Source organism: Sus scrofa, chromosome 1 (assembly GCF_000003025.6).
Source record: "Sus scrofa isolate TJ Tabasco breed Duroc chromosome 1, Sscrofa11.1, whole genome shotgun sequence".
Classification (NCBI taxonomy): Eukaryota; Metazoa; Chordata; class Mammalia; order Artiodactyla; family Suidae; genus Sus; species Sus scrofa.
The window spans coordinates 194,777,802-194,805,563 of record NC_010443.5 but is presented as its reverse complement, the minus strand read 5'-3'; the positions used below and the strand labels follow the sequence as shown (position 1 = coordinate 194,805,563).

Sequence of the window (27,762 nt, the reverse complement as noted above, 5' to 3'; positions counted from 1 at the left end):
CAAAGCCACATAGTGGGTAAAGGCTGGGCTTTGAGAGCAAACAAACCCACATTCTACTCCCAGCTCTGAGTCTTAACTACTAGTGTGTTCTTGGAAAAATCAGATAACCAGAGACGCCTTTTTCCTTAACTGTTAAAGAGAAATTAAGTGAGATAATTAAGTGCTTTCACCTAAAGCACTTAACAGTGTCTACATGGCAAGTAGGCAGGGAAAGTTAGCTCTTATTAATCCTATCACCCTCCACCTATTAGCTTTTCTTTGACAACCAGGATTCAAGATAAATCGTGTGTGTGTGTGTGTGTGTGTGTGTGTGTGTGTACTCGTGTGCTTTTTAGGGCCACACCTGCTACACATGGAAGTTCCCAGGATAGGAGTCTAATCAGAGCTACAGCTGCTGGCCTACACCACAGCAACACGGGATCTGAGCCACATCTGCAACATACACCACACCTCGCGGCAACACCAGATCCTTAATCCACTGAGTAAGGCCGGGGATCGAACCTGAATCATCATGGATATCAGTCAGATATGTTTCCAGTGTACCACAATGGGAACTCCCAGATTCAAGATAAATTTTTAACAATTTTTTTCTGGAACAGTATATAGAGAAAATTTTCTACTGTTTTTAATACACGTTTATAAGAATTCAACTTTATTATATGGTATCGTGGGCAAGCCTAGAAATCTAAACATTGTTGGAAGGTGGGGAGTGAGGCTGGATTCTGAGCTGTTCCTTCAACTTAACAAACTTCTGATCTACAATCTGCTTGCAGGTTTATAAGAGAAGATGTTAGGGCAGCCCTTAGAGGAAAGGGACTCATTAATTCGTGTCAAATGTTCCCTGGGTTCCAGCTCCATGTCACAGGTCTGCAGACAGAATTAGAAGGGAGTGTAGAACACATCTGGCATCATGAAGAAAAGAAGCTCATCAGGGAGGCTCTTAAGAGGCAAAGGATCTTGGCCCTAATTGTTAGATGAAGTGAGGAATGGAGTAGCCAGATCACAGCCTGAGCAGAAGTGTGTGTAGCTGTGTTGCGGTAGTACACCGAAGCTTTCTCAGAGTACACACGCCTTATTCACCGGCTCCACAGACCTTCAACAAGTTTCTTGAGCAGTTAGCTTGGCAGGTACATCCAATAGCCAGTACGTAGTTCCAGAGCAGCATCTCAAATGGTAGTTCATCAAATGTATCTGAATTGCCCAAAGCATGAAATTTGATATCAAAACCTTTCCTTCACGCTGACTCTTCCCTCTTTCCATTATTCTTCTGTTACCACTTCCCTCTAGACTGTAGTCCTAGAACCTAGTGTATTCTAGTAAGTAGGTGAAAAAAAGAGGAAAAAAAATCAATAAGAGAAGGAGTTCCCTAGTGGCCTAGTGGTTAAGGATTTGTTAATGTCACTGCTGTGGCATGGGTTCAATCACAGGCCCGGGAACTTCCACATGCTGTGGGCACAGCAAAAAGAATAAAAAATCAGTAAGGGAAGAACGGATGACAATTTTCACTGCTTTTTGTCTGGGAAGAAACCATATAAAGTGCTCTTGACAAATGCAAACTCTTTTCCCACTTATGAAAGTGAATTGTCTGCTTCTCATGCTTGCATATGTCCTTGGGTAAAAATCATCACAGAGGTTAATGGTCAATCTTTGCCTACTGATTACCTATGTGTTATGTCTGAAATGAGGCAGATTCCCTATATGAAGTATGCTTGTAGCCGCCAGGAAAGTAGCACATAAGAAATTCTGATGTAGATCATTGACTAGGTACATTTATCTTTTGACTAGTACATAAAAACATGTGAACATATTTTCTTTTATGATATAATGATTCTACAAATTCATATTTGGGCAAAATTTTAATAACATATCAAGGTAAATGTGATTAAATTAAGTAGAACTTTTGTAAAGCTAAAGAAAAAATAAAATACTTCAGTTTGTGAACTCATTGACTTAATACTTTAAATCTGAGTCAGATTTCCCCAGATACTAGTGTTATGGGAAACAGACTTTCTCCCCCTCACCCGTCCCAGTATGTTATTTATTATTGCTTTTTCCACTTAAGCTCCCTTTATCATCGTAAGGTAATCAGAAGGAAATTCCATATTTTGCTATTTCAAGTAGTGTCAGAATCAGAAAAATGATGGGAGTTTGGCCTATTAGTAATGGTCTTTTCTTCTGTAATTACCTAAACTCAATATTGATTTCTATTTCCTAACATTGCTCTCTTTCCTATATTTACCATTCATTCATTCAACAAATGTTTATTGTCATCTGGAGCCAAAGTGAACAAGGCAGACATAGTCTTTATATCATTGTGAGTTACAGGGGTAGTCCTGACTTCAGATGAAGCTTTATACATGACTTACACAACATCTTTCAGCCCTGCTTTCTCTGGATTAGCTCCACTCTCAAAGCAATTTCTTTTCACTGTTCCAAAATGGTGATAAGCGACTACCTCCTTACATTTTCACTTCCAGTCAGAAAGAGAGTCTATTCCCCTCCACCACAAATAAAGAACCTGGAATTGAGTCTTATTGGTCCCAAATGGTCTGACGTGGGTCATGTGCCAACCCCTGAACAATGAATGTGATCAGGGATATAGGATATCTGATAGGCTTAAGGGAACCACAGCTCACGCTTGGTACAGTCAGAGCCCATATTGCATAATGCTGAGAACCTCAGAGCACTTTTAGGAAACAGATAAGGTATGAAATTGATGCTGGAAGAAACAAACTACATCCACGGTACTCCCAAACTTATAGAGCTAATAGGCTCTGCAGAATGGGCAGGATGACGGGAACTCACCAATTCAGTGTATGTGTGAATCACTTCTGATACACGAGGGCTGATGAGTGTGTAGCCCTGAGAATCTTCCCATAGCAACAGGATGCAGGCCAATTGTTCTGTTAAAAAACACCACTCAGCAGCCACCATATGCTCAAAATTGTTGGCCTCTGGCAAGATTTAGAGGTGAAACCTTTCATGTTCAATTAGCCTTAACTTTGATTCATGCAGTGCCTATGAATTTACCTTTATTTAGAAAATCCGAGGTTTCAGATAAATTTGACAAAAGCTGCTGTAAATTAAAGCATCTACAAAGATGTTAGTTTCCTCAGTTAATCATGCTTTAATTTATTTTCCAATGTAGAGCAGATTAGGGAAAACTGCAAATGGCTGGCTCCGTTCTAATCTCACACTAGTAAAAATAATCTTTCTTCACCTTATTTACAGTCTTGAGTATTGGGTTTAATTCTAATCTCACGTTATACCTCATCATTAACCTAATTCTCTATGTCAGTGGTTCTTAACTTTAGCTGCACAATGGAAGCATTTGGGGAGATTTAGAACATGTCCATGCCTAAGTCTCAGCCCCAAAAATTCTGTTATCATTGGTCAAGGGTGTGGCCAAGGTTAAGAACCATGGCTCTGAGTAGAAACTTGTTTCTTGTTAAAGATGATGATGTGTCTCCTGGGAAACTTCTCCAATGTGCACAAGCATCTAATTTAAATCCTAGAGCCAATCAGTTAAGAAACATTTGAAGTTGACAGGATTAAGTCAAATTCAGAAATAGGGAGAAATGTTCCCTATCAACAGCAAAATACCCACCTGTGCCTACTTTTGCCCCAATTGCCATAGATACATCTCCACACCTCTCCTGCCATCCCCTGTCTAAGCTACCATCACCTCCCTGGGCCGCTGCAACAGGCTCCCAATTCTCTCTTGCCTGCCATCACACAGCGGCCAGAGTGAGTTTCTTGAAATATAAATAAGGACATGTCACTTTCTTCCTCAAAAACCTTCAAAGGATTCCCTATGCTCATGTTAAAAAATATACCAGCTCTCCAGACCACTGTCTGCTCACCCCCTCATTCATTACACAATGGCCACATTAACCTTTCGATTCTGCCACATACTTTCAATCTTAATGCATGTTTTTCCTTCTGCCTAGAATGCTCTACACACACATCCACACCCACTACACACACATTCTTTGCCTTATTCACTTAAAGTCTAAGCTTACATGTCACATCCTCAAAGAGATTGTCCCTGACCCCTAATCTAAAGTGAGTCCTCTGCCTTATACTCTTAGTGCCCAATTTTATATCTTTCTGTTGGCAGGGGTAGGGGTGTTACTTGTATAGTATCTGGCTCCCCCTCTAGACAATAGGCTCCCTGCAGACCGGTATGGCTCTGTTTTCTCACCTATGTATGTCCCAGTACTAAGCCCTTGCCCCAACCCATAGAAGAAGCTCAACAAATATTCCATGTAAATGAAGTAAGTATGATTTATTATATCATCTACTTACAATGGGGGATATTGGAAAAATAGCTTAGAAAGGTGAGTATAACCACATTTACTCAAGATGATGTTTAGCATCCTGTTCACATTATATAAGTGTTCTCTTTACAAAGAGCCACAGGAGAAAGTTTTTCAGTTTCAGTTCTAGGAATAGTTCTGTTTCTCTTGAGTAACCATTTGGTGTTTTGCTACCAGATTCCATAAATCATTCTATTTTGATTCTGTATGATTCTATTAATCATTAACCAATTAGGCTTCCCTCTTGGCTTTGACTGATAAGAAGCTCAGAGTCAAATGTGTAACCCTCCCCAACCCCACCCCCTGCCAGCACGAGAACAGCCTCTCCTGAGGTGTATTTTCTTTTGAATCTTGCCAAGTTTAATCTAATCAGTCCTTCCTTCATTTTTGCCTCAGCTTCTCATTTTTAATTATACTGCATTTGTAAACCATCTTAAATACCCTCTGGAACTAAGCAAGATATAGTAAACAAATTAAATAATAAAAAATAACTTTTTCAGTGAAAGAAAAAATGTCTATGCAATGAGTTGTGTTTCAGATATTTGAGTAAATGACACCTTTTTTCCCTGCTTGAGAGAAAAAAACGGAGGCAAACAGAAAAAGAGCAAAACGAGTTTAAGCATAAAACACATTGCAAACAGTATTGGAAAACAAAGGTTTATGGAGGGAGGGAGAGAGAGAAAGAGATCTTTTACATCTGTGGCTGACAGATCTCAAAGGGAGAAGGGAAGAGCTGAGTAGAGCATGCCTGGTAACTGTTCTCAGGTTTACCAGTGAGGCTGCTTCCCTGGGGGCAGTCAGGTCAAGAGTGTTAACACTAAGTGTTGCCTTTACATGGAAACATTAAGCCAAGGGAAACAAACATTATTGACTTTGTAACATTTATTTCAGCTCTTAGATATTTTATAACATAAGTTACTGTATTAGTTTCCTATGTCTGCTATAACAAACTACCAAAAGTTCATTTTCTTATGATCTTATTTCTGACTTCCAGAAATGTATCTCATTGAGCTACAACGCAGGTGTCAGCAGAGCTGTGTTCCTGCAGGCCCCAGGGCAGAATCCACTTCTGGTCTTTTCCAGCCTCTAGAGGTGCTCTTGTTTCTGGGCTCAGGGTCCCCTTCGCATCATTCCAATCTCTGCTTCTGTTCTCACATCTCTTACTGACTCCCCTGCCTCTCTCTGTCCCTTATAAGGACCTTTGTGTTTGAGTCCACCAAGTAATCCAGGATAATCTTCCCAATTCAAAATCTGGAATTTACTCACATTTATAAAGTTCCTTTGGCTATATAAGGTAACACAGTCACAAGTTTGGGGATCAGGCATCTTTAGAGGACCATTATTCTGCCTACAATTATTACATTAAAGAGTTAGGTGTCTTTAAATATCCCAAGGTATGACTTTGGGATATGCTTAAAACCATATCAAAGAACTGTCTCCAGTATCTGGTACCATCCATTCAAACCAATTCATGTATTCCAACAGTTCAGTCCAAAGACAAGATATGAAATGTTTTTTCACCCTGAAAAATAGTTCAAGGACATTCCTAAGCTGCTTTTCAGCATAAGAAAAACCTTACTCCTTTCCAGTTAAGAGGTCTCTACATAGAGCTGTGATGAAAGGAACTACTTAGTTATTCCTCCTGCCTAGAATTCACCATTCTCTCTATGGTCCCCAAGCTCTCTCCACCCTCTCCACCCCCCACTCCTAGCACTTCCTAACCTCCCTTCACTCCTCCACTCCCACTCCCTGAAATGCTAAAGTGTCATGAAGATGAGATAAGGAGTATCTCTTAAGAATAGAAACATGAAAATGAGATAATATTTAACTGAGAAATTAGGAAATTCTCCATAATTGTTCAGGAAGGAATTTATGCTTATTCCTCTTGCCTTTCCTTACCATCTTACACTTATACTTACTTATAAGCCCCAAAAGGTCAATGCCTCTATAGATCTCAAGGTGAAAGCCCTTTAGAACCCAGGGTAGTGTCACGTAAAGGGACATTCATTCAACAGAGGCATGTTGTTAACAGATGCATGGTGTCCAAGAGCTGTATCATCTGCCTGAGTGTCAATTCCTAATTCCTCCATATGCCAAAAGTACACTCACTTGAATACTTCAGAAGAGTATAGGTTTCAATCTTTTGAACAATTTGTTCAATATTTTCTTTCACTGGTTTGGACCACTGCCCCCATCTTGCCTATCTCTGCTTTTCTCTAGGCATTTCAAGCTTTAAGGAGCTCAGCATTTATTAACTTGTAAGAGTCTTCCCTTCTCACTCTTCTTGAGACTATATGCAAAAACAGCTAGTTACAAATGCCATGCCTCACCCAGAGCCAAAAGACCTGATCCTCAGACCAAAATCTAAAAGAGAAACTTTTTTGTTAACAGTTGAAGGGTCAGTCAATGTGATGATTTTAAAAAGACTGTTTGAATTTGTCTCAGGAGGTACCATTAGTGCTCATTTACTCCCATTAATTGTCTATTTTTAGTAAAATCTGTAACATAATGAGTATGTGTGCTTTGCTATTTTTCTCTCCGCTTCTTCACTGGGAGCCAGACTGGGAACAGAACTTACAGCTCTAGAACCCACACCCCTGCCTCCATACACAGTGCTCCTGGCAACATGGTGGTTAGAGGGATGGTACAGCCAGTCCCTGGCAGAGATTAGGGTCAAAGGTTTGGGCTGCCCCCACCCAAACAATGAAATTGACAAACTTAAAGGCTGCTTTATGTCACACAAGGCTGTGTCCAGGGTTGTCTCAACTGTCAGTGTTGGCAATTAGCCAAACACTCCATCCCTATCCATCTTGGAGTGTGTCCAAGACAGGGGTTCAACAGCTTCCCTTGTTTTCTAAAACTGATCAGCTTCAATTCAACAGTGGTGTCTCTGTCATGAAAAGTGTCACCAGGGCCTCCTGCTGTGATTTCCTGGGTGCTAGGAAAGCTACCAGTCTCACAGAAGCTCTGCCCCGGCATCCACATGCTCCTGAAGTCCCCATCGGCTTCACACCATTGTCTCTACAAGTGGAGACCCTCTTGGGAGGGGCTAGATTTTAAGCTATCCATTTATTCCACAAACACCCATTTACTGAACACCCATTATTTTCAAGACACTGTGCTGGGCCCTTGAAGTTTGTCTTTGCCTGTAAGGAGTTCACGGTCTAGTCAGTTATGAATCATTTGTAGAACCTCAATATGTTGGAGGGGGGAAAAAAAGAGGATAGATTTTGATAAAAAAGAAAAGGGAAGAAGGATACCAATTACTAGGCCAGGGAAGAAGAGGAAACAGGGAGAGGGAGGCTCACCCAGAGAAAGATAAATTTGTCTGACTTCACCAGCTGCCCCTAAAGCCATGTCCACACAGACAATTATAGTGGACAGGTGGACAGACGGACAGCAATAGCAGTTATTTCCACAGGTTATAGAGCACACTTGGGAAATTCAGTCACAAAACTTACAAAAGACACCCAGAAAATGCCACATAGAAGAAAGCGCATTGGTTTTTATTATACTCCAAGGTGTTGAATACAATCTACTGAAATACTGAAATAAATGGCTGAGATAATCAGCCCTTTTCATGGGCTCATTTGCCCAAATCACTTGCCTCCCTCCTTTGACCCACACTCTCATATTTTAAGGTCAATGTCCCCTCAGTAATGACCTGGTGAATGAGACAAAATTTTCCAAGCATCTAGATTATTTATAATTTCATCTTTGCACAGTCCTCTTTTTTGGCAGCAGTCCCTTGTGTACCACAAATCCCCACCAAGGAAACTGGCAGCCCTGTTAGGAGGCTCCCCCCATGGTAGATGCTTTGGGCTCTTTGCAGGAGAGCTGAGGCGACTGTGCCCACACTCTTAATTTCTGGAGCCCTGGGAGGAGCAGGTGAGAGTAAGTACTCCAGTGGCTATCCTTTCCGCATTTCTTTGGTGGGTATCCTTCCACACATCTGTCAACCACCCAAGAGTGCTCAAAAGAAGCCCTGTTTCAAGAAAGGATAAGAGCCCTGTCCCTGAAAGAGTGGCCTGCAGACCAATATCTGGGGCACCACCTAGAAGCTTATTAGAAATGTAAATTCTCAAGTCCCACACAGACTAACTGAATCAGAACGCTCATGTTACCAAGAACCATCAGCTCCACCCACCCCACCTCCCCATCCTTCCCCTCCATCCTCATGATTCAGGTGCACTTCTTGAAGACAGCAGGGGATAAAAACCGCTCCTACTCTGCTCTCTCCCCATCTCACACTCAGATGAAGGGCTACCTGCCTGTGTGCTTTCTTTCCTGTCTCCATTTTGGAGCCACATTTCTTGGAGCCTGAGAAGTAGTTGCTGCCTTGGCTTTACTGAAGATGCCTCCTACACCATTCTTGGAGGAATGCTCTAGGTCTGTGGTGACCAAGTCTATCACCAGCACCTTTATCTATCAACTTCACACTGTATCCCTCATGACCTGTATCCCTCTTACCACATGATACACTTGTATCAATTCTCACCTAACACACTCTGTCACAAAAAAATACCCATTTCTTTACTACCCATTTGTTGAATGGCTATGGTAGGCCAAACACTATGCTAGACATTTGTCCTCTACCTGCAAGCTTGTAGGTCAGACTATGCAGTCCTACCATCTGGCCCTGTATTAGGGTTCTCCAGAGAAAGAGAACCAATAGGAGGGGAATGTATAGAGGAAGAGGTTAATTACAAGGAATTGGCTCAGGTGACTACAGAGACAGAGTTCCATATCTGCAGCGTGAGCCAGCAGGCTTAAGAACCAGGAGAGCATATGGTACAGATGGAGCCCAAAGGCAGCCTATTGAAGAATTCTCTGACTTTTCATTCTATTCAGGTCTTCAAGAGTGATGAGATGAGGCCCACCCTCACCGTCACTGTGAAGGACAATCTGCTTTACTGATTAGAAGGTTAATCTTATCAAAAAACACCCCCACAGAACTACCCAGGATAATGTTTGACCAAATATCTAGGCATTCCATGGTCAAGTTGAGACATAAAATTCATCATCACAGCCCTTATTAGAAATTCATACTGGGAGGAGAGGGAGAGGCACAGGCATGGCAAGGTAGAGGCAGCAGAGCTGCAGCAAAGGAAACAGACCTATGTTGGTGTGGCCTTCATTCAGGTCTTCTGCAATGTCCCTGGTCTACTTTTGTCCCTTTATCAGTGTTCTCATGGAAGACAGGACCTGGTGGTGTATGACTCCATCCAAAATAGAACAGGCCAGACTGAAGTGACAAGAGTTTCTTTGTCAACCCTGGTGCCACCCAGTCCTAGGCACCCCAGGAGTTACCATTGTGGCTCAGCGGAAATGAATCTGTCTAGTATCCATGAGGATACGGTTTCGATCCCTGGCTTTGCTTAGTGGGTTAAGTATCTGGTGAGCTGTGGTGTAGGTCACAGAGGTGGCTTGGATCTCTCATTGCTGTGGTGTAAGCCAGCAGCTACAGCTCTGATTCAACCCTTAGCCTGGGAACCTCCATATGCTGCGGGTGCGACCCTTAAATAAAAATAAAAAGAACCAAGCCCAAGCCACACACCCTTCCTGACACAGCCAGCTCACATCAGGAGCTTAATAATCCTTGAGAATAGGTTTGGATTTTCCCAGTTGGAGAGTCATAGGTCAAGACTGAGGGAAGGACAGAAAAGCCATAAGTCATAGAGCTGTCTGGGTGATGGCATCAGTTTAGGGCGACCCTGGAGAAATCCCAGAGAGGCCCAAACAGCCTCAGTACCCAGCCTGAAACTGCCCTGGACTGGAGCATACAGTGGCTTTCAAAGACTGATGCTGATTAGAGAGTAACACGGTCTTCCCAGGTCCATTTTCCTTCTACTCCATCTTATTTCCCATTCCCACCTCCAGTTTTTGTCCCCAGCAAATTCGATTTCTTTTTCCCCCTCTTGATATTGACATCTCTCTGTAGTTACTGGCGAAGCCTCCCCAGATTCACTGCCATACAGGGTCCTAACTTCACATTGTCCCAACCACAGTGCTAGTGGTCTGTGGTTTTCACAGCCTCCCCACACACAGTCCTATCGTACATCCACGTGGCTTCCTTGTGCTTCTGACCAATAAATGATGACCCAACAGGACCCTCACCTTACCTCTAATTACCCCTTCTACCCTTGAGCCTTTAACCTTCTGGTCTAGCAGACTTTGCAGTTCTATCTGCCCCTGGTGTCCTTGATGATGTGGTTTTAAACTGCAGAGTATCTATGGGTTCCAAGAGAAAGACATGGTGCAAGAGTTTTGCAAATGACCCTTTGACTTATAAAGTAAATACATTTATGATAAATGTGTCAGGGACACAAGAACAGGTATTAAATTATAAATATTAATTATCCTTCCCTCCCCCCCAACCCCGACCCTCACACACTCCACCTTCTGCTGAGGACAGAAAGTGCCTTTAATCACTCAGTTATCCTCTCCTCCAAAGGCCGAAGAAAAGCACCAATCAAGCCTTGGCTGTCTTATGTTGGCAGAAAGGAGACAAAAATATTTAAGGAGGGAGTACTGGTGGTGAATGGTGGGGAGAGGCAAAACTTTAAGGCTGTGGTAGGCCAGGAAAAATACTAAGCAGATGTTGACTTTAAGAAGTAGTGCTGTGGTTTATAGTTTGAACTCCCCTTCAGTGTCTTTTCTTTTCACTTGGGGTCAGAATGGTTTACAAGGACTTTGAGTTTTTAGTGTTGTGTGTTCTTGAATGTGAAACCACAAGACCATACTACATGGTCATGCTTATTTGTTATAATTTTAAATACTTGAAAATGCACAGAAACTCTACTAAATTAATTGTACCCCGCCTAAAATTTGACAGAAAAGCATCAGCAAAGAATAATTCAAAGCCTCAGATTGCTAATATACTGGCCCAGTTGACCTCAGACGGCAGGCATTTAAAGCTTCTTTCCAGGTTAGGGTGACAATGTGTACCACAGGTTCTGATGCTACCTGGCATTCAAGGCATCTCTTTACTGGCTATGAAACTCTTCTTAATAGGACCAGATTGCCATGAACAATGCCTTGCTGATAAGCATCCCCATAATTATACTCTTATTTTTCGATGGTTCAAGGAAAGACAATTGGGGAAAAAATATGTGAACAAGGACAAAAAAAGTGGTCGATGTTATCTTATGCAAACTCTGAGAAAATACTTAATAAAGTTATCAAGATGGCCTCTTAGATATTCATTGCAGAAAAGATCCAAGAACTGTTTTACCTCAAATTGTCGCATATTCTTCCTCCTTTGGTCACAATTAATCAGCAATTATTAATATTCCCTGACAGTTCTTAAGAACTAGAAAATAAAGTTGTTATCTGAAAAGAACCCCATTTGACTAAGATAAACGAAGTAAAAAAAGAGAATACAAATACATAAAATTCTAAGATCCTGAATAATGAAGAAGCAATTGAGTAAATATAACCTAAGACAACAACCATGAACAAATGTAGAAAACAGAGAAAAATTGATTAATGTTCTCCAAATTATCTTGTAATACTGTGGAAACAGAAGTACACACTCTAAATATTTGCTTGGCTAGGTTATTTCACTATGCCTAGACATTGTCAATAAAGGGCTATATTTAGAACCAAATTACTACTGTCGTCTTTATAGCTCATACACTTCTTTCAGGTTACAACTAATATATTTGGCAGATTCTAACCTCCTCAAATGCACAATATTTTCTTGGCACCTCTGAAACACAAATATAGGTAGAGCATTATTGGTTCATCATAATTCTCTGAAAAAAGATGAGTTCTCCGCAAAATGCAGTTCATAAACCACTGCAGTAGACCTATGCATCACATGTTTTTCCTCGTAAAAATATAAGCCTAAAATAAACCTGGATAAGCTGAAGATGAAATTAGGGAATGAACTAAGAAGGAGTGCTAAAACAAGTAATAGGAGACAACTTAGATGCCACAGAATCCAATCTACATATAACAGTAGTAATAAAATAACCACTATTGTTATGCACTCAGATACCTTTTTTTTCCTGATTTACATGTTCATGGTAACCAAGTATTGAAAAAAACAAAAAGTATTTTCTAGAAATATTTTTATATATTCAGTGTAGAATTGAATCTCCTATCTAGACATGATATCCTAAATATTTTACCTCAATGTTCTTTAAAAGTTTCCATTGTAAGGTTTTTCCATAACTGATGAAGGCCAATCTCCAATTATTAGATATACAGATTGTTTCCAACTGTTACTATTATAAACTCTTTGGTGATGTATACATGTGCATATGTACCATATATACTTACACGTGTCTGTTGTTGTGCACTTGTATGATTATCCCTGGGGATATATTGCAGAAATAGGATTGCTGAGTCAGAAGTAGACCCATGGTTAGGCTTCTGATCTATATTGCCAAATGACTTGCCAGAAAATTTGAACCAATTTCCATTTCCTCCAGCAGTGTATAAGTGCTGTATTTTCACATATTCAGCAGCCCTGGGTATCATTCTCTACTTCTTTGCTAATTTGACAGACTAAAGATTGCACCTTATTTGATTTTTTTTACACCAATATTCATTGGCCCTTTGTTTATTTGTAAATTACCTCTAGTCTTTTTCGGAGTAATTGCTATCATTATTAAGCAGAAAACACCCTTATGCATCACAGATAATAACCTTTTTTTTTTTATAATAACCTTCTTGACCCTCATACACAGTGAGCATTTTTCACAATATAGGTGAAAATATGTGGTTTTTTCAAAGTCAATATACCAATCATTTTCCTTCTGGTTTTCTTCAATTGCTTTTATATTTTCAGAGTCCTTCTATTTCCAAATAGTAACCAACTATCTAAATACTATACATTGACTACTCCATCTTTCCCTATTGCCACTTACCATATACTAAATCCTTCCAATATAGTTCAGTGGCTGAGATCCCTATTCTGATCTATTGATCCTTGTGATGATGCTTTAATAAGTTTATAATACATGTTAACATATTAGCACAGTTATCCTGTCATTCTTTTTTAATTATTAGCTATTCTAACTAAATTTTGAATATAACTGCTATCATTACTCTATCATGTTCCCAATTTAAAAATCCTATTGGAATTACTTTAAACATATTAAACTGGGACGATCTAACATCTTCACCAAAAAGAGCTTCCCATCCAAGACCATAGGCTCTTTCTCCATTCATCTTCTTTTCTGCATTCATCAAAGTGCTTTTTTATGCTTTTTTTTCATAAAGGTCCTTCCCATCACTAGGCACTTTATCGTTTTTGTTGTTATTGTGAAAAAGATACTTTCCATCATCTTTCCTACCTAGTTATAGCTAGTACCTGATAGAATTTTTATGAGCCTAATAATTCTCTGAAAATTCTTCACAAGAACACACTATTCCACTTTTATCATCACCCAAGTGTTTAAATTTCCTTAGTGACTAGTTCTAAACATGGCAGGGAAAGTGCTGTTCCACACAGACCACCTTGTTCCTATATGTGTCAGATAGGATAGAAAAGATAATATATATGGGTAGCACTTCATAAACTAATTTTTTCCCTTGTGTTACCTCATCTAGTATTCACAAAACTGTCTAAAGTGGATGAGATATTCTAGAGAAATCGAGTTGTTTTTATTCTCATTTTAAAGATGAAAAAAACTGAGGTTCAGATCTGAATCACACACTTGGAGGGTGTGATCAAAATACAGATTTCTGGGCCCCCCTCCAGACCTATTTCCCTTGAATCCTAGGGTTAGGGTGTGAAACCAGGGAGTCTGTGGTTTTAAACTTCCCCTGGTGGTTTCCCTGAAACATTTATTTTACTGAGTCCAGGTCAAGGCCGAAGTAGAAAGTTTCCGTCTCTAAGTTAGGTATTTATTCCACTAGACCTCGATGGCACCTTGATTATTACAAGTTTAGTGACATATGATTGTGACTAAAGGAGCTGGCATGTGTTTTTTTCAGTGTCTCTTTATACAAGGGATCCTGCAAAAAGCACAGCCTAGTTTGCAGACCACACACCTCTGCCTGCAGGCTTCACTTATAATTCAGACACTTCTCCCCAAAGTCTAAATCAGAAAACAGCTTCCTGGTGCTCTGTGGTTCAGGCCACGGGGGCTGGCGACCTCAGCTCACAGAGCCACAGTGAACCCCAGGATGCATTGGCAATGGCCCTGCCCCACTGGTGGAGTCCAGCAGCCCCATGGCTGATGAAAGTGGCCTGGAAAAGTGGCAAAGTGCCCCAAGTACTGATCCCACCCAGTGGTGCCACCTTTCCATGGCATCCTCTCAAAATAGGTATGCCAGCTCTAGTGTAGGACATCATTCCCAGTGATCCCATCCTGTCACTTAGTGTCCAGAAAAGCTCCTGGTAACCCTTTGGGAAAGATCAAAGACTCATCTAGAGAAAGGATATGCGTCAGAGAAAACTTCCACTTTGGGTGGAGTTTACTGCACTTTTCAGTCACTCAACAAGTACGTACGGAGTTACTTGCCAGGTCCCAGTTTGGTGTTGGTGTGAGAGAATAAGTAACACAGCACTTTAAGTCTCAAAGGACGAGGAAGTATGGAAAGAGGCTTAAAGTACGTGGGAGACAACAAGGAGGAGTTATGAAGCCAGTGTTCCAGCTTATGGAAGTTTGCTAGGCTGACAGGTGTGGGAGAAGCATTCCAGAATTTCTTTTCCAGATTTCCAGAGGGAACAGCTTAAGCAAAAGCATTGTGAATATAACAGATTGCAAGAAGTTTGGATTGTAAGAGGGGAAAAAATAAGAGATCTGGAAAGGTAAACCAGAGAGCAGATTACAAGGAGGCTATACACTCTTGAAAAGGATATGAGTTTTATGTGGGGAATGATTGGGAGCCACAGCTGTGGGACCACTGGTGGCAGTGAGGAAAAAGCAGCATGGGAGATGGACCCTAGAGAAAGCAGTTTGGATATTAGGGGACCATGTAATTGACAAGGTTGGGGGTGAGGGGCTGCATGGGGACAGCTGCGTGGATGGTAAAGAGGAGTCTGATTCTAAAGAAACTGAACAGGTAGAACTGCCAGGATATGGAGATGGAATGAATGCTGAGGAAGGAAGGGTGAGGCCCCGCGAGACTCTAAAATCCCAGGATATGAGTGTTGGGCAATCGTGGCCTCATCCCCAGTCAGTTCCAAGAATCCTGGAACTGCACAAGCTCCAAGAATCCTGGAACTGCACAAGCTCCTCCTCTTCCTGCTGACTCTCATCCTCCCCCTCCCACCTCCCATCATCAAACAAGTACTGACAAGGACAGACCTTTCCTGAACACCCACCCCACACCCAACTTTGTTCCAACAAGCTCTGTTCCCAAAAGTATTTGCTCAGTCATGGCACCTTACAACTATCTTAGCTTTCTTGTACAGAATTTTTATATTTATGATCTCCTTTTCTCCTCAAACTTCCATTAAGAAAATCAAGACTAAGGGAAGCTGTGACTTGCTCAAGATCCCAGAGTTCATTCACAGTGAGCCCAGGCCTCCAACCTGTTTTCCTGCCTTAAAATCTGGGGTGTATATCATATCACTTCTATGTGGAATCTAAAATAGGGCACAGATGAACCTATCTACAGAACAGAAACAGACTCACAGGCATAGAGAAAAGACTTGTGGTTGCCAAGGTGGGTGGGTGGGGAGTGGGATGGGAGTTTGGGGTTAGTAGATGTAAACTATTACATTTAGAATGGATAAGCAATGAGGGCCTGCTGTACAGCACAGGGAACTATATCCAATCACTTGTGATAGACCATGATGGAAGATATATAAGAAAAAAAATATATATATATATATATTCAGACGTTTTACTGTACAGCAGAAATTGGCACAATATTACAAATCAACTCTAATTAAAAAAAAAAAAATCCAAGTGGTTGCAACTCCAAACAGGTACAAACCAAGCCCCATGTGGACACACATGAAAAAGAAAGGAGACAGAAGATGCTCGGCAGATGTACAACACCCTGTTCAACTGGGACCCTTGTTACTGTAGGACAAACATACAGAACTAGCAAAAAAAGAAGAAAACCCTCTGCTCAGAGGCCTGTTTGTTTTTGCCTCAGTCTTTGTTCTATGGAAACAGGACCTCCTGCTGACACATCAGAGGCTTGCCTGAGCAACTTTTATTTCACACGCTCACACACACACAGTCAGGAAACATAAGGCAGTCTTTGCAAAGAAGGGAAACAAGCTGGCTGTGGCGGGACCATGTAGATGGATGAGAAGGTTTTGAAGCCACATTAAGAGGAACACCAAAGTTGGAAGGATGAACCCCAGAAGGATGGAATTCATCACTATTCATATTTATGAAAGTGTATTGTCTATTTCCATTGTCATTCTGTTTCCTAACTTATTTTGAGGGTAATCTCCTTCCGAGGCTCAGAGTTGCTTCCTTATCAAATGTACATTCTCCTTTGTGGGACTGAAACCATGTCACAAACACAAGAAGCTCCTAAAAGTAGACCCTGGTGCTAAGTCAGCTGGGATCTTCCAGAAAGAAGATCAGGGGATGAGGGTCAGTTCAGAGATGGAAATGGACTCTGCTAATGATATCCAGTGAGAAAGCCTGATGAGGGTCAGAACTGAGAGTGTTCATGTAAACACCCCTTTCTTTCAGCACCTTAGAGATAGAAAAACTTCAGGGATGATTACCCCTCACTGTGGAACAGCTTACAGAGTTTTTTTGCCCTTATGAGGTAAACACAATTTGTTCATTTTCCAGGTGAGGGATAAACATACTGACATGCCCAAAATCTCCCCAAATGAATAATCCAGTTTTCTTTTTTTCTTTTTTATTTATTTATTTATTCATTCATTCATTTATTTATGGCTGTGCCCGAGGCATGTGGAAGATCCCAGGCCAGGGACTGAAACCATGCCACAGCGGTAACAGAGCCGCTGCAGTGACTATGGTGGATCCTTAACCCACTGAGCCACAAGAAAATTCCCCCAATCAGTAGATAACCAACTATGCACTTGAATTCGGACATGAAGAAAAATTATCTGAAACTTGTATTTAAGGCCAATAGCATGCCAGCTGTCCTTTCAACATCATTCTGGAGCTATATTTAACACCCTCGTCTGGAGGATTAGTAATTTAGGGGAATATACCTTTGTCTGACTCTGCTATTAACTAAAAGTTTAGATTTTCTGAAGTTACAATTAACTTATAAATCTTATTGGGTCAGGTTGCCAGTAATTCCCATTTGGGAGAAAGGAGAACAACAAAGGTTGTCTTTTCCATAGGACAATACCCAGTTTTCTACTGAATTTAGCCATCTTATTCTAACATTTTGCTTTTTAAGTACCTATAAATGCCCAGTTCCTGAAAATGCTCTTTGAATGAGATTCATCAACTTACTGAGTCTCTGTCTTGGCATATCCTCATTCTATATTTGCAAGAGAGCCAGGGTTTTCACGTTCTTAAAATTCTATTTCTTGCTATGTCTATAATCTAGTATCTCTTCCACCAAAATAGTTCCTTTATGGAATTATATCCACACACCAAGTCAGGTCTGCCTCAGAGTGATACAGACACATGGCTGCCTATGTGCTGGGAACAGAGAGGCACAGGGAGGCCTCTTTCCACCAGCCAATTCTCTGGATTCATCACATATTCATCACACTGACTTCAGAAGACTGCTCTTGGCCAGGGAGAGGGCCAGCCCACCACCTAACAGTGAAAGGGCTGTGAACTAGGTCCCTGTAGCGCTGCTTCTGGGCTATAGTGACAGTCTGAGCTGGCTTCCAGGGAGTCCCCAACACTCCCTCATCCAGGTTTGCAAATGACATACAGTTTTATGAGGTGATTGATGTGTTCAGGTCCTGCCTGGACACTTTCTCTCAGGGTGAAACCAACTGACCCTCAGGAGAGCAAACCCGTGATTTCTACTTCATTAGCACCTTGCTCCAACTCCTAAAATGAACCATCCAGTCTGCACCAACAACAAGCACAAGGCAGCAAAGCGCTTAATGGATCTGGGAAGGAAGGCCTTCATTTTACATACTTAACAGGTCACTGACAACTTTTCACACTTTCTTGAGAGAACCGTCTGAGCCATTAGCAGGTCATCTGACCCACTCTCTTTAAAACCTTTCTAAGCCAAAAAAGAAAAAAACCTCTAATAGCTCCAAGAATAGAAGGTGACCTGGGATTTTCACCTGACCACTGTCTGCCAGGCGGGTTTGCTGGCTGCAGGCTCTTCCCAGAAGTTAGTGTCTATCTGGGCATCTCTGAGCAGCAGCTCTGCACATTCTGAGGGACCTTCTGCATGAGCTGTCCTAAGCTTCCTTTCTGTTCTGTGTATCACCATCTACTGTGCATGCCAGGAACTGTGCTGGGTACAGTGGGGTGTCGGGTATGGAGTGTTTGTCCTCAAGCATCTTCCTGTCCAGTGAGAGACACAAGACATTGATCTAAGTAGCTGTCATTGAGGGAAGAAAGTGACCAGTAATTCACAAATATGATGCATTTGTTGTGCCATTTCCTGTGCAGGGAGTGTACAGGGGAGAGCAAGACAGACTGGCCCTACCTTGGAAGAGGTTTGATAAGCATTGGTTGAAGGAGGGAAAGAAATAGTTGTTCAGCCCCTACTATGAGTCAAGCTGTGTGCCAGGTATTTTCTCATTTAACCTCCTCCTCACAAGTATTGTCTTTGGTGGGTGATATTATCCCCCCTCCTTTTTTTTTGGCAGTACCTTTGGCGTATGGAAATTCCCAGGCTGGGGATTGAACCCCCGCCTCTGCAGCAACCCAAGCGACTGCAATCGGATTCTTAACTCACTGCCCCATGTCAGGAACTCCTGTTATCCCCACTTTTTTTTTTTTTGTCTTGTTATTGCCACACCCATGGCATATGGAGGTTCTCAGACTAGGGGTTAAATCAGATCTATAGCTGCCAGCCTACGCCACAGCCATAGCAATGCCAGATCCCAGCCACGTCTGTGACCTACACCACAGCTCGAGGCAATGCAATACCCACTGAGAGAGGCCAAGGATAGAACCTGCATCCTCATGGATGCTAGTCAGATTGGTTTCCACTGAGCCACAACAGGAACTCTGGTTATCCCCATTTTTAACAAATAGGGAAAGAAAAGCTCAGAGATGTTAGGTGACTTTCCCAAGGTCACTCAGAGTGACCAGCAAAGATGGGATTTGAATGCAGAACCATCTGACTTAAAGAATCCTGCTCTCTCAACTCACTAAATTTACCATGAGCATCTGAGGGCAGACCTTCCTTCTGTGCTGATCTAATTCATTTCCAAACTGAGAAGTCTCACAGGAGGGGTGGGGTTGGCTAGCAATAATGCATCCATAGCTGGTCAAGAGAAGGACTCACAAAGCCATTTGTATATCCCATGAGGCATGAGGAAGGCTTGGGTCTGTCTCTGGCACCAATGTGTGATCCACTTATCTTCCTTCTGATAAAATGGGAGGATCAAAGGAGAGCAAAGAGAGAATCAAAGTGATTTCCAGAGAGAGGGGCACAGGCATTTCCCATTCCCTTAGGAACTGTCCAGTAGGGCTGGGTGAACAGAGTAAGCACCGACTCCACAGCAAAGCTGAAAGCCAACCTGGCTTCCATCCCAAAATGTCATCCTGATTCCTCCTAGGATTTTGCTATAAACCAAGAAAATTAATTTCTTCTCTTTCACTTTCTTTGGGAAAACAATTCAGGACTTTCAATAGCTTAACAAAGCCTTCAGAATAAAGCCTACATTAGCAGGTCAGACCTGCATTCATCACCCTGCATGTTCACCTGTTTGGTCCATCTCCTCCAGTGCACCCCAGGTAGCTCATGAACCATATCTATCCAACCCCAATGCATCTTGGGCAATTCTTAGCCATCCCTGGGGCTCGGCTCAGACATGTCCTCCAGAAAGCCTTCTCGGACCACACTACTGCAGGGTGTGTGTAAACAGGCAGTAACGCCCCACTGTGTGTTTCCACACCCCACGAGTACATACACATACACACAAACACAAACATATGTGCACACGCCCAGTAATATCCCTACTGTGTGCTCCCATCCCCATCCCCAAGTGTTTAGTGCATTGCACTATGTCCTTCTCTCCACCCTCCACCACAGGAAGAGCTGCATCTGGTCTTTATGCTCCAACACTGAGGGCAGTCCCAAGACCCCATAAACCTGTGAGGACAGAGGGAATGGAGGCTGGACTCAGGCTCTCAGCCCAAAGCCCAGCCCTCTGAGTGGGCACTCGCCTCAGACCTGGTGCAGTTCCCTGCCTCAGAGCTGCCAAAGGAGAAAAGAGTGAGGCCTGAGGAAAAGCAAGCTGGCAGGCATGTTCACTCTCAGAAAATTCAAGCTCAAGCTTCAGGGCTCTGGTGCCAAAGGTCAGAGCTGTGGTTCCAGAATATAACCCAGTGGGGACATGAGCATGAGGCAGCGTCTGGGGCTCACTGCACAGATGGTCCCAGGCCTGGGGGTCTGGGGACCATCCAAGGGAGATCTCCAGAGCTGCTGCCCCCATCCTGCTTGCTAACAAGAGGCAAGAAATTCCATGCTGTAATGGCTGGATTACTCCCCTTCATTCCTGACCCATGACTAGGTGGTGAATTGGCCATTAAAGAAATCATCTAGATTTCAGGGACACCTGTCTGGGCTCCAAATGTGTGGGAAGAGGAAGATACAACAGGACAAAGAGCTTGGGGTGTTCACCATCTCACCTTCATCTCCATTGTGAGCCTGGCTTTTGAAAGGAAGTAAAAACGTGTAAATGCCCCCTCTTCTGTCAGTGTTTTCAGCATTTGGTGGAACTGTGTTCACCACTTAAAAATACACATTTAAAAGCCCATCTGAGTGGCTGCTGCCATGTTACCAAGCTGAACACATGTTGATCTGAGCAGATTAGAAAAAGGGTTCCCAGGGTCTGGGGAGGCCTTACTTTTAAAGAAGTCCTGTTCTTCAAAGAATGAGCCATTAAGAAGCAATCTTCAGGAGTTCCCGTCGTGGCGCAGTGGTTAACGAATCCGACTAGGAACCATGAGGTTGCGGGTTCGGTCCCTGCCCTTGCTCAGTGGGTTAACGATCTGGCGTTGCCGTGAGCTGTGGTGTAGGTTGCAGACGTGGCTCGGATCCCGCGTTGCTGTGGCTCTGGCGTAGGCCGGCGGCTACAGCTCCGATTCAACCCCTAGCCTGGGAACCTCCATATGCCGCGGGAGCGGCCCAAGAAATAGCAACAACAACAACAACAAAAAAGACAAAAAAAGACAAAAAAAAAAAAAAAAAAAAAAAAAAAAAGAAGCAATCTTCATACCTGTAGCCCATGAACCTGAAAACAAATAAAAGTAAAATCAGTACTAAATCAGCAACTCTGAGCAAAGGACCAGAGAATTTAGCTGGAGTTATGGTTATAAAAGGTTGCTATTCCATTTATCATTCATTTCCTGCACAGCTAATGGTAAGAGGAATCGAAAATCATTTTTATACTGGATTTGCACACTTTATTGAAATACAGTTGATTTACAATATTCCTTGAGTTTGAGGTGTACAGAGAAGTGATTCAGTTGGGTTTTTTCTGATTATACTCTGTTATTGGTTATTACAAGATATTGAATATAAATCCCTGCATTTGGACCTATTTGGGTCAACTAAGAAAAAATCATATTCTCCTTCATATTTTACTTTCTTTTTCAAAAAGAGATTAAATTTTTGTGGAAATTTAGATTTGCTCTTTCCATTTACCAGGAGAATTATATTAAGCCTCACATTCTATCTGTTCCATCTCAGTTTAGTTCCAGGTTGAGACTTTATTTCATGTCCAGCCATGAAAAGAGTGGCTGGTATCCCTCTATTACCTCTCATTTTCAGATACAATTTCCTGGCGAGGCAGTAAGCCCAGTGGGTAAACCAGACCCTCTACTTTTCCCTCAGGTCCGGGAGCCCAAACCTATATAACACCTTCTTTGGCAACCAAGGTTCCAATGGTAATGAATCAGCTAGGCTAAAGCACAGAGCTATTTAATTAAAAAAAAAAAAAAAAAAACTTAGTGAAATAAATGTTAAGCTCTTCTCATTTCATTATGAGCTTTACCTTGGAGACGGTAAAATAGGCAGGTGGGTTACTATCTTGGCTTATTAGTTTTTTTTTTTTTTTTTAACATTTCAACCACAAATAAATGCCAAGAGATTCCTAACAGAGAAGTTGCTTACGTGAGTCTATATTCTGAAAAGCTGGCTCAAACCCAATCAAAGAAGAAAATAACATGGCCCAGAAAGAGTCCAGCATCCTTCTCCTTCAGGAGCTGGATCTGGTAGGGCCCTCACAGGTTTGGTGACCAGGCTGCAGAGTGTCCTGGTGACACTGGAGTGCATACCTCTCCTTAGACATTAGGACTTGGCTCAGCCCAGCTGCTTTCACTGCGGCCCATGCTTGCCTTTCATTCAGAAACCATGCTGTCAGCTTGGTTTAGAACGTACATGGACAAGGCATAGGCTTGTCCTAGCTGCCCAGGGAGATGCTGGTGGGGAGAAATGCAAAGGCTCCTGATTGAAGCTTTTGCACTTACAGACTCTCCCTTCTCTTCTCCCCTAGTTACCGTGACAGTGGGAGGCAAGCAGCACTTGCTCGGCCTGTACGACACTGCAGGACAGGTATGTTTTTATTCTTTGGTTCACTAAGGGTTTAGGAGGCTGGGGAGACTGATCCATTTGGTTAGGCATCTGGGGACGAACGGTACACATATTACCTCCTGTGATCACCTGGGGCAAATTTACAGTCTAACCAAATGACAACCAAAATATTTTTACTATCTTAAAATATTCATCATTACAAAAAAATCATTATAAGACTCAAGGTGTTGACAGGCAGATAATTCATTTACTGACTGATGATGGTCATGAACCAAACAGCATATTTGGTCAAGAGTTCCCATTTCTTCCTACCAATTCCAGACCCAGGATTGCTGAGTCAATTTAATAAGTTTTAGTTTCAGCCATTATTTCATTTATGTTATATCCTTTTTTTTCTTGGCTGTGCCTGCAGCATGTGAAAATTCCTGGGCCAGGGATTGAACTTGCACCACAGCAGCAACCAGAGGTGCTGCACCACAGGGGAACTCCATCATATTATATTCTTTCCTGCTCTTTATTTGAATTGCCTAACAGGCTGTGGAGAAGTACAAAAAAAAAAAAAAATAGGAGATAGGAATCTGGGAGTAGGAAAAAGATGGATTAAGTGTTAGAAAGAAGAAAAGCCAGGATCCTAGATGTTTTCCCAAAGTGAGGAATAACTGAGGTTGACTCTAAACTCTCTAAGATTCTTGAAATAGTCTCTTTCTGTCAGAAATAGTTCTTCAAGTTGGAGCACCTGGCCAACCAGTAATGTAAGGCCATGGGATGGCACTCTTAATGTTTTCTTAGTTAGCACTTGCTCTACTGGGTAAAAATGCCACCTTATCTTTATTCCCTCCTGCCCCACATACTCCACTAGGAAAAGTTTCAAATGGTACAAGTTCACGGGCTAGAGGGGAAGTGGTTAAGCAATTGATGGCTGTGGCCCAATTTCTCTGACAGAGCTTTTGTAATCGTACATCCTGGGTCATTTATTTAGGTCAAAATCAGCGGGTTGCTCAGTCTGTCCAAATTCATACATCTTAAGTCCTTTGGAGTGAACGTTTGACCATGCTTATTCCCACTGTGAGCTTCCTGATAATAGTCATTTGCAGTTACACATTTTTTTTTCACAATTATCTGGAGATACGTCTTTTTGCTCAACTTGAAACCTCTCTACTAGAAAAAAAACCATAATAAATAAATTTTCTTTGGGGTTTCTGTGTACATTTGCAAGGACCACTGCAGAAATGTCTTGGGATGTCAGAGGCTATGGAGAACTTGGCAATCTAGCACCACCCTGAAGTTTCCTTCAAACTCCCTGGGAGATGGCTGGTTTAGCCAACTCCTCTAGGCCCCGGAGAGTGGAGGAGACCTCTTACAATAATAGCAAGACACAGGACTAGGAAAGGCTGCCCCTAGCTACCCAGGGTGGAAAACTGATGTGGCCCCTCTGAGCAAGGGCTCACAGCACAGCTCCTGCCTGACCACACTCCACTGGAAAGCATTGCAGCAGCAGAGGAAGTCCTTTGGGCTGGAGTTGCCTACTCTCCATCAATCACATGGTCACTGAGGTGTCCACATTCATCAGGACTTCACAGCCTGGAAAAGAGTCAACACCCTTCTCCCCCATCATCATATTGTCTTACTATCATCCACTTTGAAAAGTACAATACAGCAAGGACTGCCACATGACTCAAACTCCTCTGCTTCCCCCACTTGCTACAATAGCCCTCTGTGCCCCATGCGCCCACCCAGCTCTCCCCAATTCCATAGCAACCCTCTGCAACTCTTAGCTTCTGTGCATCAAGTGTTCCCCAAACAACCTCCCTTCGCCTCTATTTAATTCCAAATCCAATAAAACCACATAAAAGCATAAAAGAAAGTTTATTCTTTTCTACTGCTCAGTCCTTTTTAGAAAATTTTAAAAAGAATACTAGCATAAGAGTCGAGCCTCTAAAGCAGTAGAAAAAAATATCTTTGAACTCCAAATGGACACAAACCTCTGACACCAGAGAAAGTGACATGTGCAGACAGACTATAACAACAAGTGGGTTGTAAATATTGCTTTTTCAACTTAACTTCCCCTTTAATGTTTTCCACCAGCGATTTTGAAAGCCCAGAGGTGGACAAGGTTGATAGGGGAGCACAAATCATGGGGAAAAGAAATCAGAACACATCTTAAGGTTCCTTCTAGGACTAAAATTCTATAATTGGAAACTTTAAAAATGACCTCAAAAATGCCTAAAAGAACTGGAATAATTAAGCAAAACAATTTGAAGCTAGACTCAAGGGAGAACTTTCAGCAGTAAAGAAGGGTGAAATATTGAATTGCCTCCCTCAGAAGGATGACAGGTTATCCTTTTGTGGAACAGTGGTTCTCACATGTGAGCAGGGATCAGAAATCACCTGTAGGGCTTGTCAAAACCCAGCCACTGGGTGCCACCCTCAGAGTTTCTGATTCTACAGGTCTGGGATGGTGCCCGAGTATTTACCTTTCTGACAGGTTTCCTCATGATGCTGCTGCTGGTCTGCATACCACACTTGGAGACCCACTCTTCTAAGTCTGGTTCAGGGACCAGCATCATCGGCATCACCAGGGGCCTTATTAGAGATGCAGAATTTCAGGCCCCATCTCCAGCCTATGGAACACATTGAAAATGCATTGTAAGAAGATCTCTAGGTGATTCGTCTGCACATTAAAATGTGAAAATCTCTACCCTGGACGTCTTTGGTGGTTGAAACATTGTTCCCAACATTAGGAGGATGCAGTGGAAAATAACCATTACCCATGGTTCTATAACTCTTCCAATAAGGCTTTGTAACAAATTTAATTTTGAAGCTTTGTCCCAAAATTTCCATTCCCAGCCTCAGAGAGAATAACCTAGCCTCTTCAGGTCTATTGTAGCAACTGCTGTTGAGGTCACAAAGCTAAGGGAAATCTATGACTAATTCAAAACTACTCACTTGGTCAGAGTTAAGAACAAGAAAGAGAGGTGGGTCTCAAAACCAATTGATTAATCCCTGAGCCACTAAAAAGAAATAAGTCTCTGAACCCAGCTATAGGGTTCCATCTTGCTGGAATGTTCTAATTAGATGATCTTATATGAGCAAACCAAGAAGCAGTGCCCTTGTCTTTGTCTCGTACTAACTGTGGCTCAGAGTTAACATAAACAACCTCAAGAAGCATCCTTGTTCAGAAAACTAAAGGGATAGGAACTCATTCCGTCTACCCTCAGAGTCCTCCCTGGACAAAATCATTTGACATGGTTCCCCTCACTCTGCACACCTGTTTGCCTCAGACACCACAGCAGCCCCACCAGCCCGGCCAGACACATGCTTCCAGCACTTCCCAAGCCAGACAAGCATTTGCTAAAGAGAGTTGATAACGAAATCATGTGTTCACACTGAGAGCACAGGGCAGTGCTGTCAGACCAGAGCTCTCTCCCCCAACCCCTGAAACAAACTGACATCTGGATTTGGAGTAGAATCCTCTGAAGACAGACAGAATTAAGGGCTTGGGTTCTTCTGTTAGGTAGCATTTTCAGACACTCTGTGAGGCAAGGACATGGAGGGTTTTCCGCAAGGTGACTCTGTGTGTTAGCCCTCAGCTTGTCCTGGGGAGGCAGCAGGGCCAGCTCTGTGAGCACCTTGGCCTGTGCAGCTCAGGCCCCTGAAGTGTGTTGGTGAGAGGATCCCTGTGACAGGGATTCCTGAGCTCAGATCTTTGGCTTCACTGCAGAATCTGAGAGCTGACTTCTACACAACGTACTTGCTGGCCAGTTTGTTTAGACTGTGTGAGATAGACCAGAGGAGAGCAGGGAGCTGGGATAGGGTGTCACCGCAAGCCTGGGCATCTACCAGCATGGGGGAAGGGTCTCTCCTAGGTCAAGACTAGAGTCAGGCAGCCTCTCACTCCCAGCTGGCCATCTGGAGTGGAACCAGCCCTGGTACCAAGACACCTTGCCCCATTCTCTCGTGGGCCCTGACCTAAACAGGCAACATGGGTAAAACCCTGCTCAGGCTACAGCCTCTCAGGCCAAACTCCATGATGGACATGTCTTAAAGACAATATGTGCAAAAGGTGGCCATTAGCAGCAATGCCAGGGAGGAATGGGACCCTCCTGGGGTCAGGACCCTGGCTACTCGGCAGCAGCGTAACCTCTGCGTCTTCTGCACACAAGCCCCACTGGGTCAGGTACTGTCTGCTTTCAGGCAAGCACACAACGATGCCTGTCACGAGAAACCACAGCAGATCAGCTGTCCCAGAGACCATGAGCGTGTGGGAGCAGGAAGGCCATCAGCTGCACCCCCTCACTGAGCCAGGGCTGCATGATGCATGTCATTACCCACCCTGAACTCTAAAGCCTGTTTCTCTCCCCTTTCTCCCCAGGCAGGGAGGCAAGGATTTTGGGGTGGGGGTGTCATTAATAACAACTCAGGGTCCACTTGGAAGGACTTGCTATTGGCTAACCCAATGGGGCCATCTGGAGCAGAGAGTCTGACATCAACCCTCTATGGGAAGTTTGCCTAAAACCTCAGGACAAATGTTCTTCCTCAAAGAGCAGCTCAAATGTCCTTGCTCACATGCCTCTTAACATGGTTTCAAAAGTGCTTAAATTTGGGGGGATGAAGAAGTCAGTCCATGTGACAAGTGAGTAAAAGTAACCTCAGGACACAATCTTACTTCTCTCCAAATGATGATAAATGGAGCCGTAGGGACATTGATTCAGAGGTACACTCAGAGAGTGTGAACATTTGGGTCTCATAACTATTCCATGTAGGAAAAGTTTATCTCAGTTTCAGCCCCAGTGTCCACGAAGGGTAGGAACACTGTACCAGGACCTGCAGCTGTTGGTGACACAGA

The 27,762-nt window shown here is 42.7% G+C and overlaps 1 protein-coding gene across 1 annotated transcript in view; it reads left to right on the top strand.

Annotated features, from left to right (window-relative positions):
* RHOJ (ras homolog family member J) overlaps positions 1-27,762 on the top strand; it is an 82,280-nt gene that overhangs the window by 38,304 nt on the left and 16,214 nt on the right. The window contains 1 exon segment of the mRNA NM_001168417.1: positions 22,879-22,937. Coding sequence (NP_001161889.1) covers positions 22,879-22,937 — 59 coding nt within the window.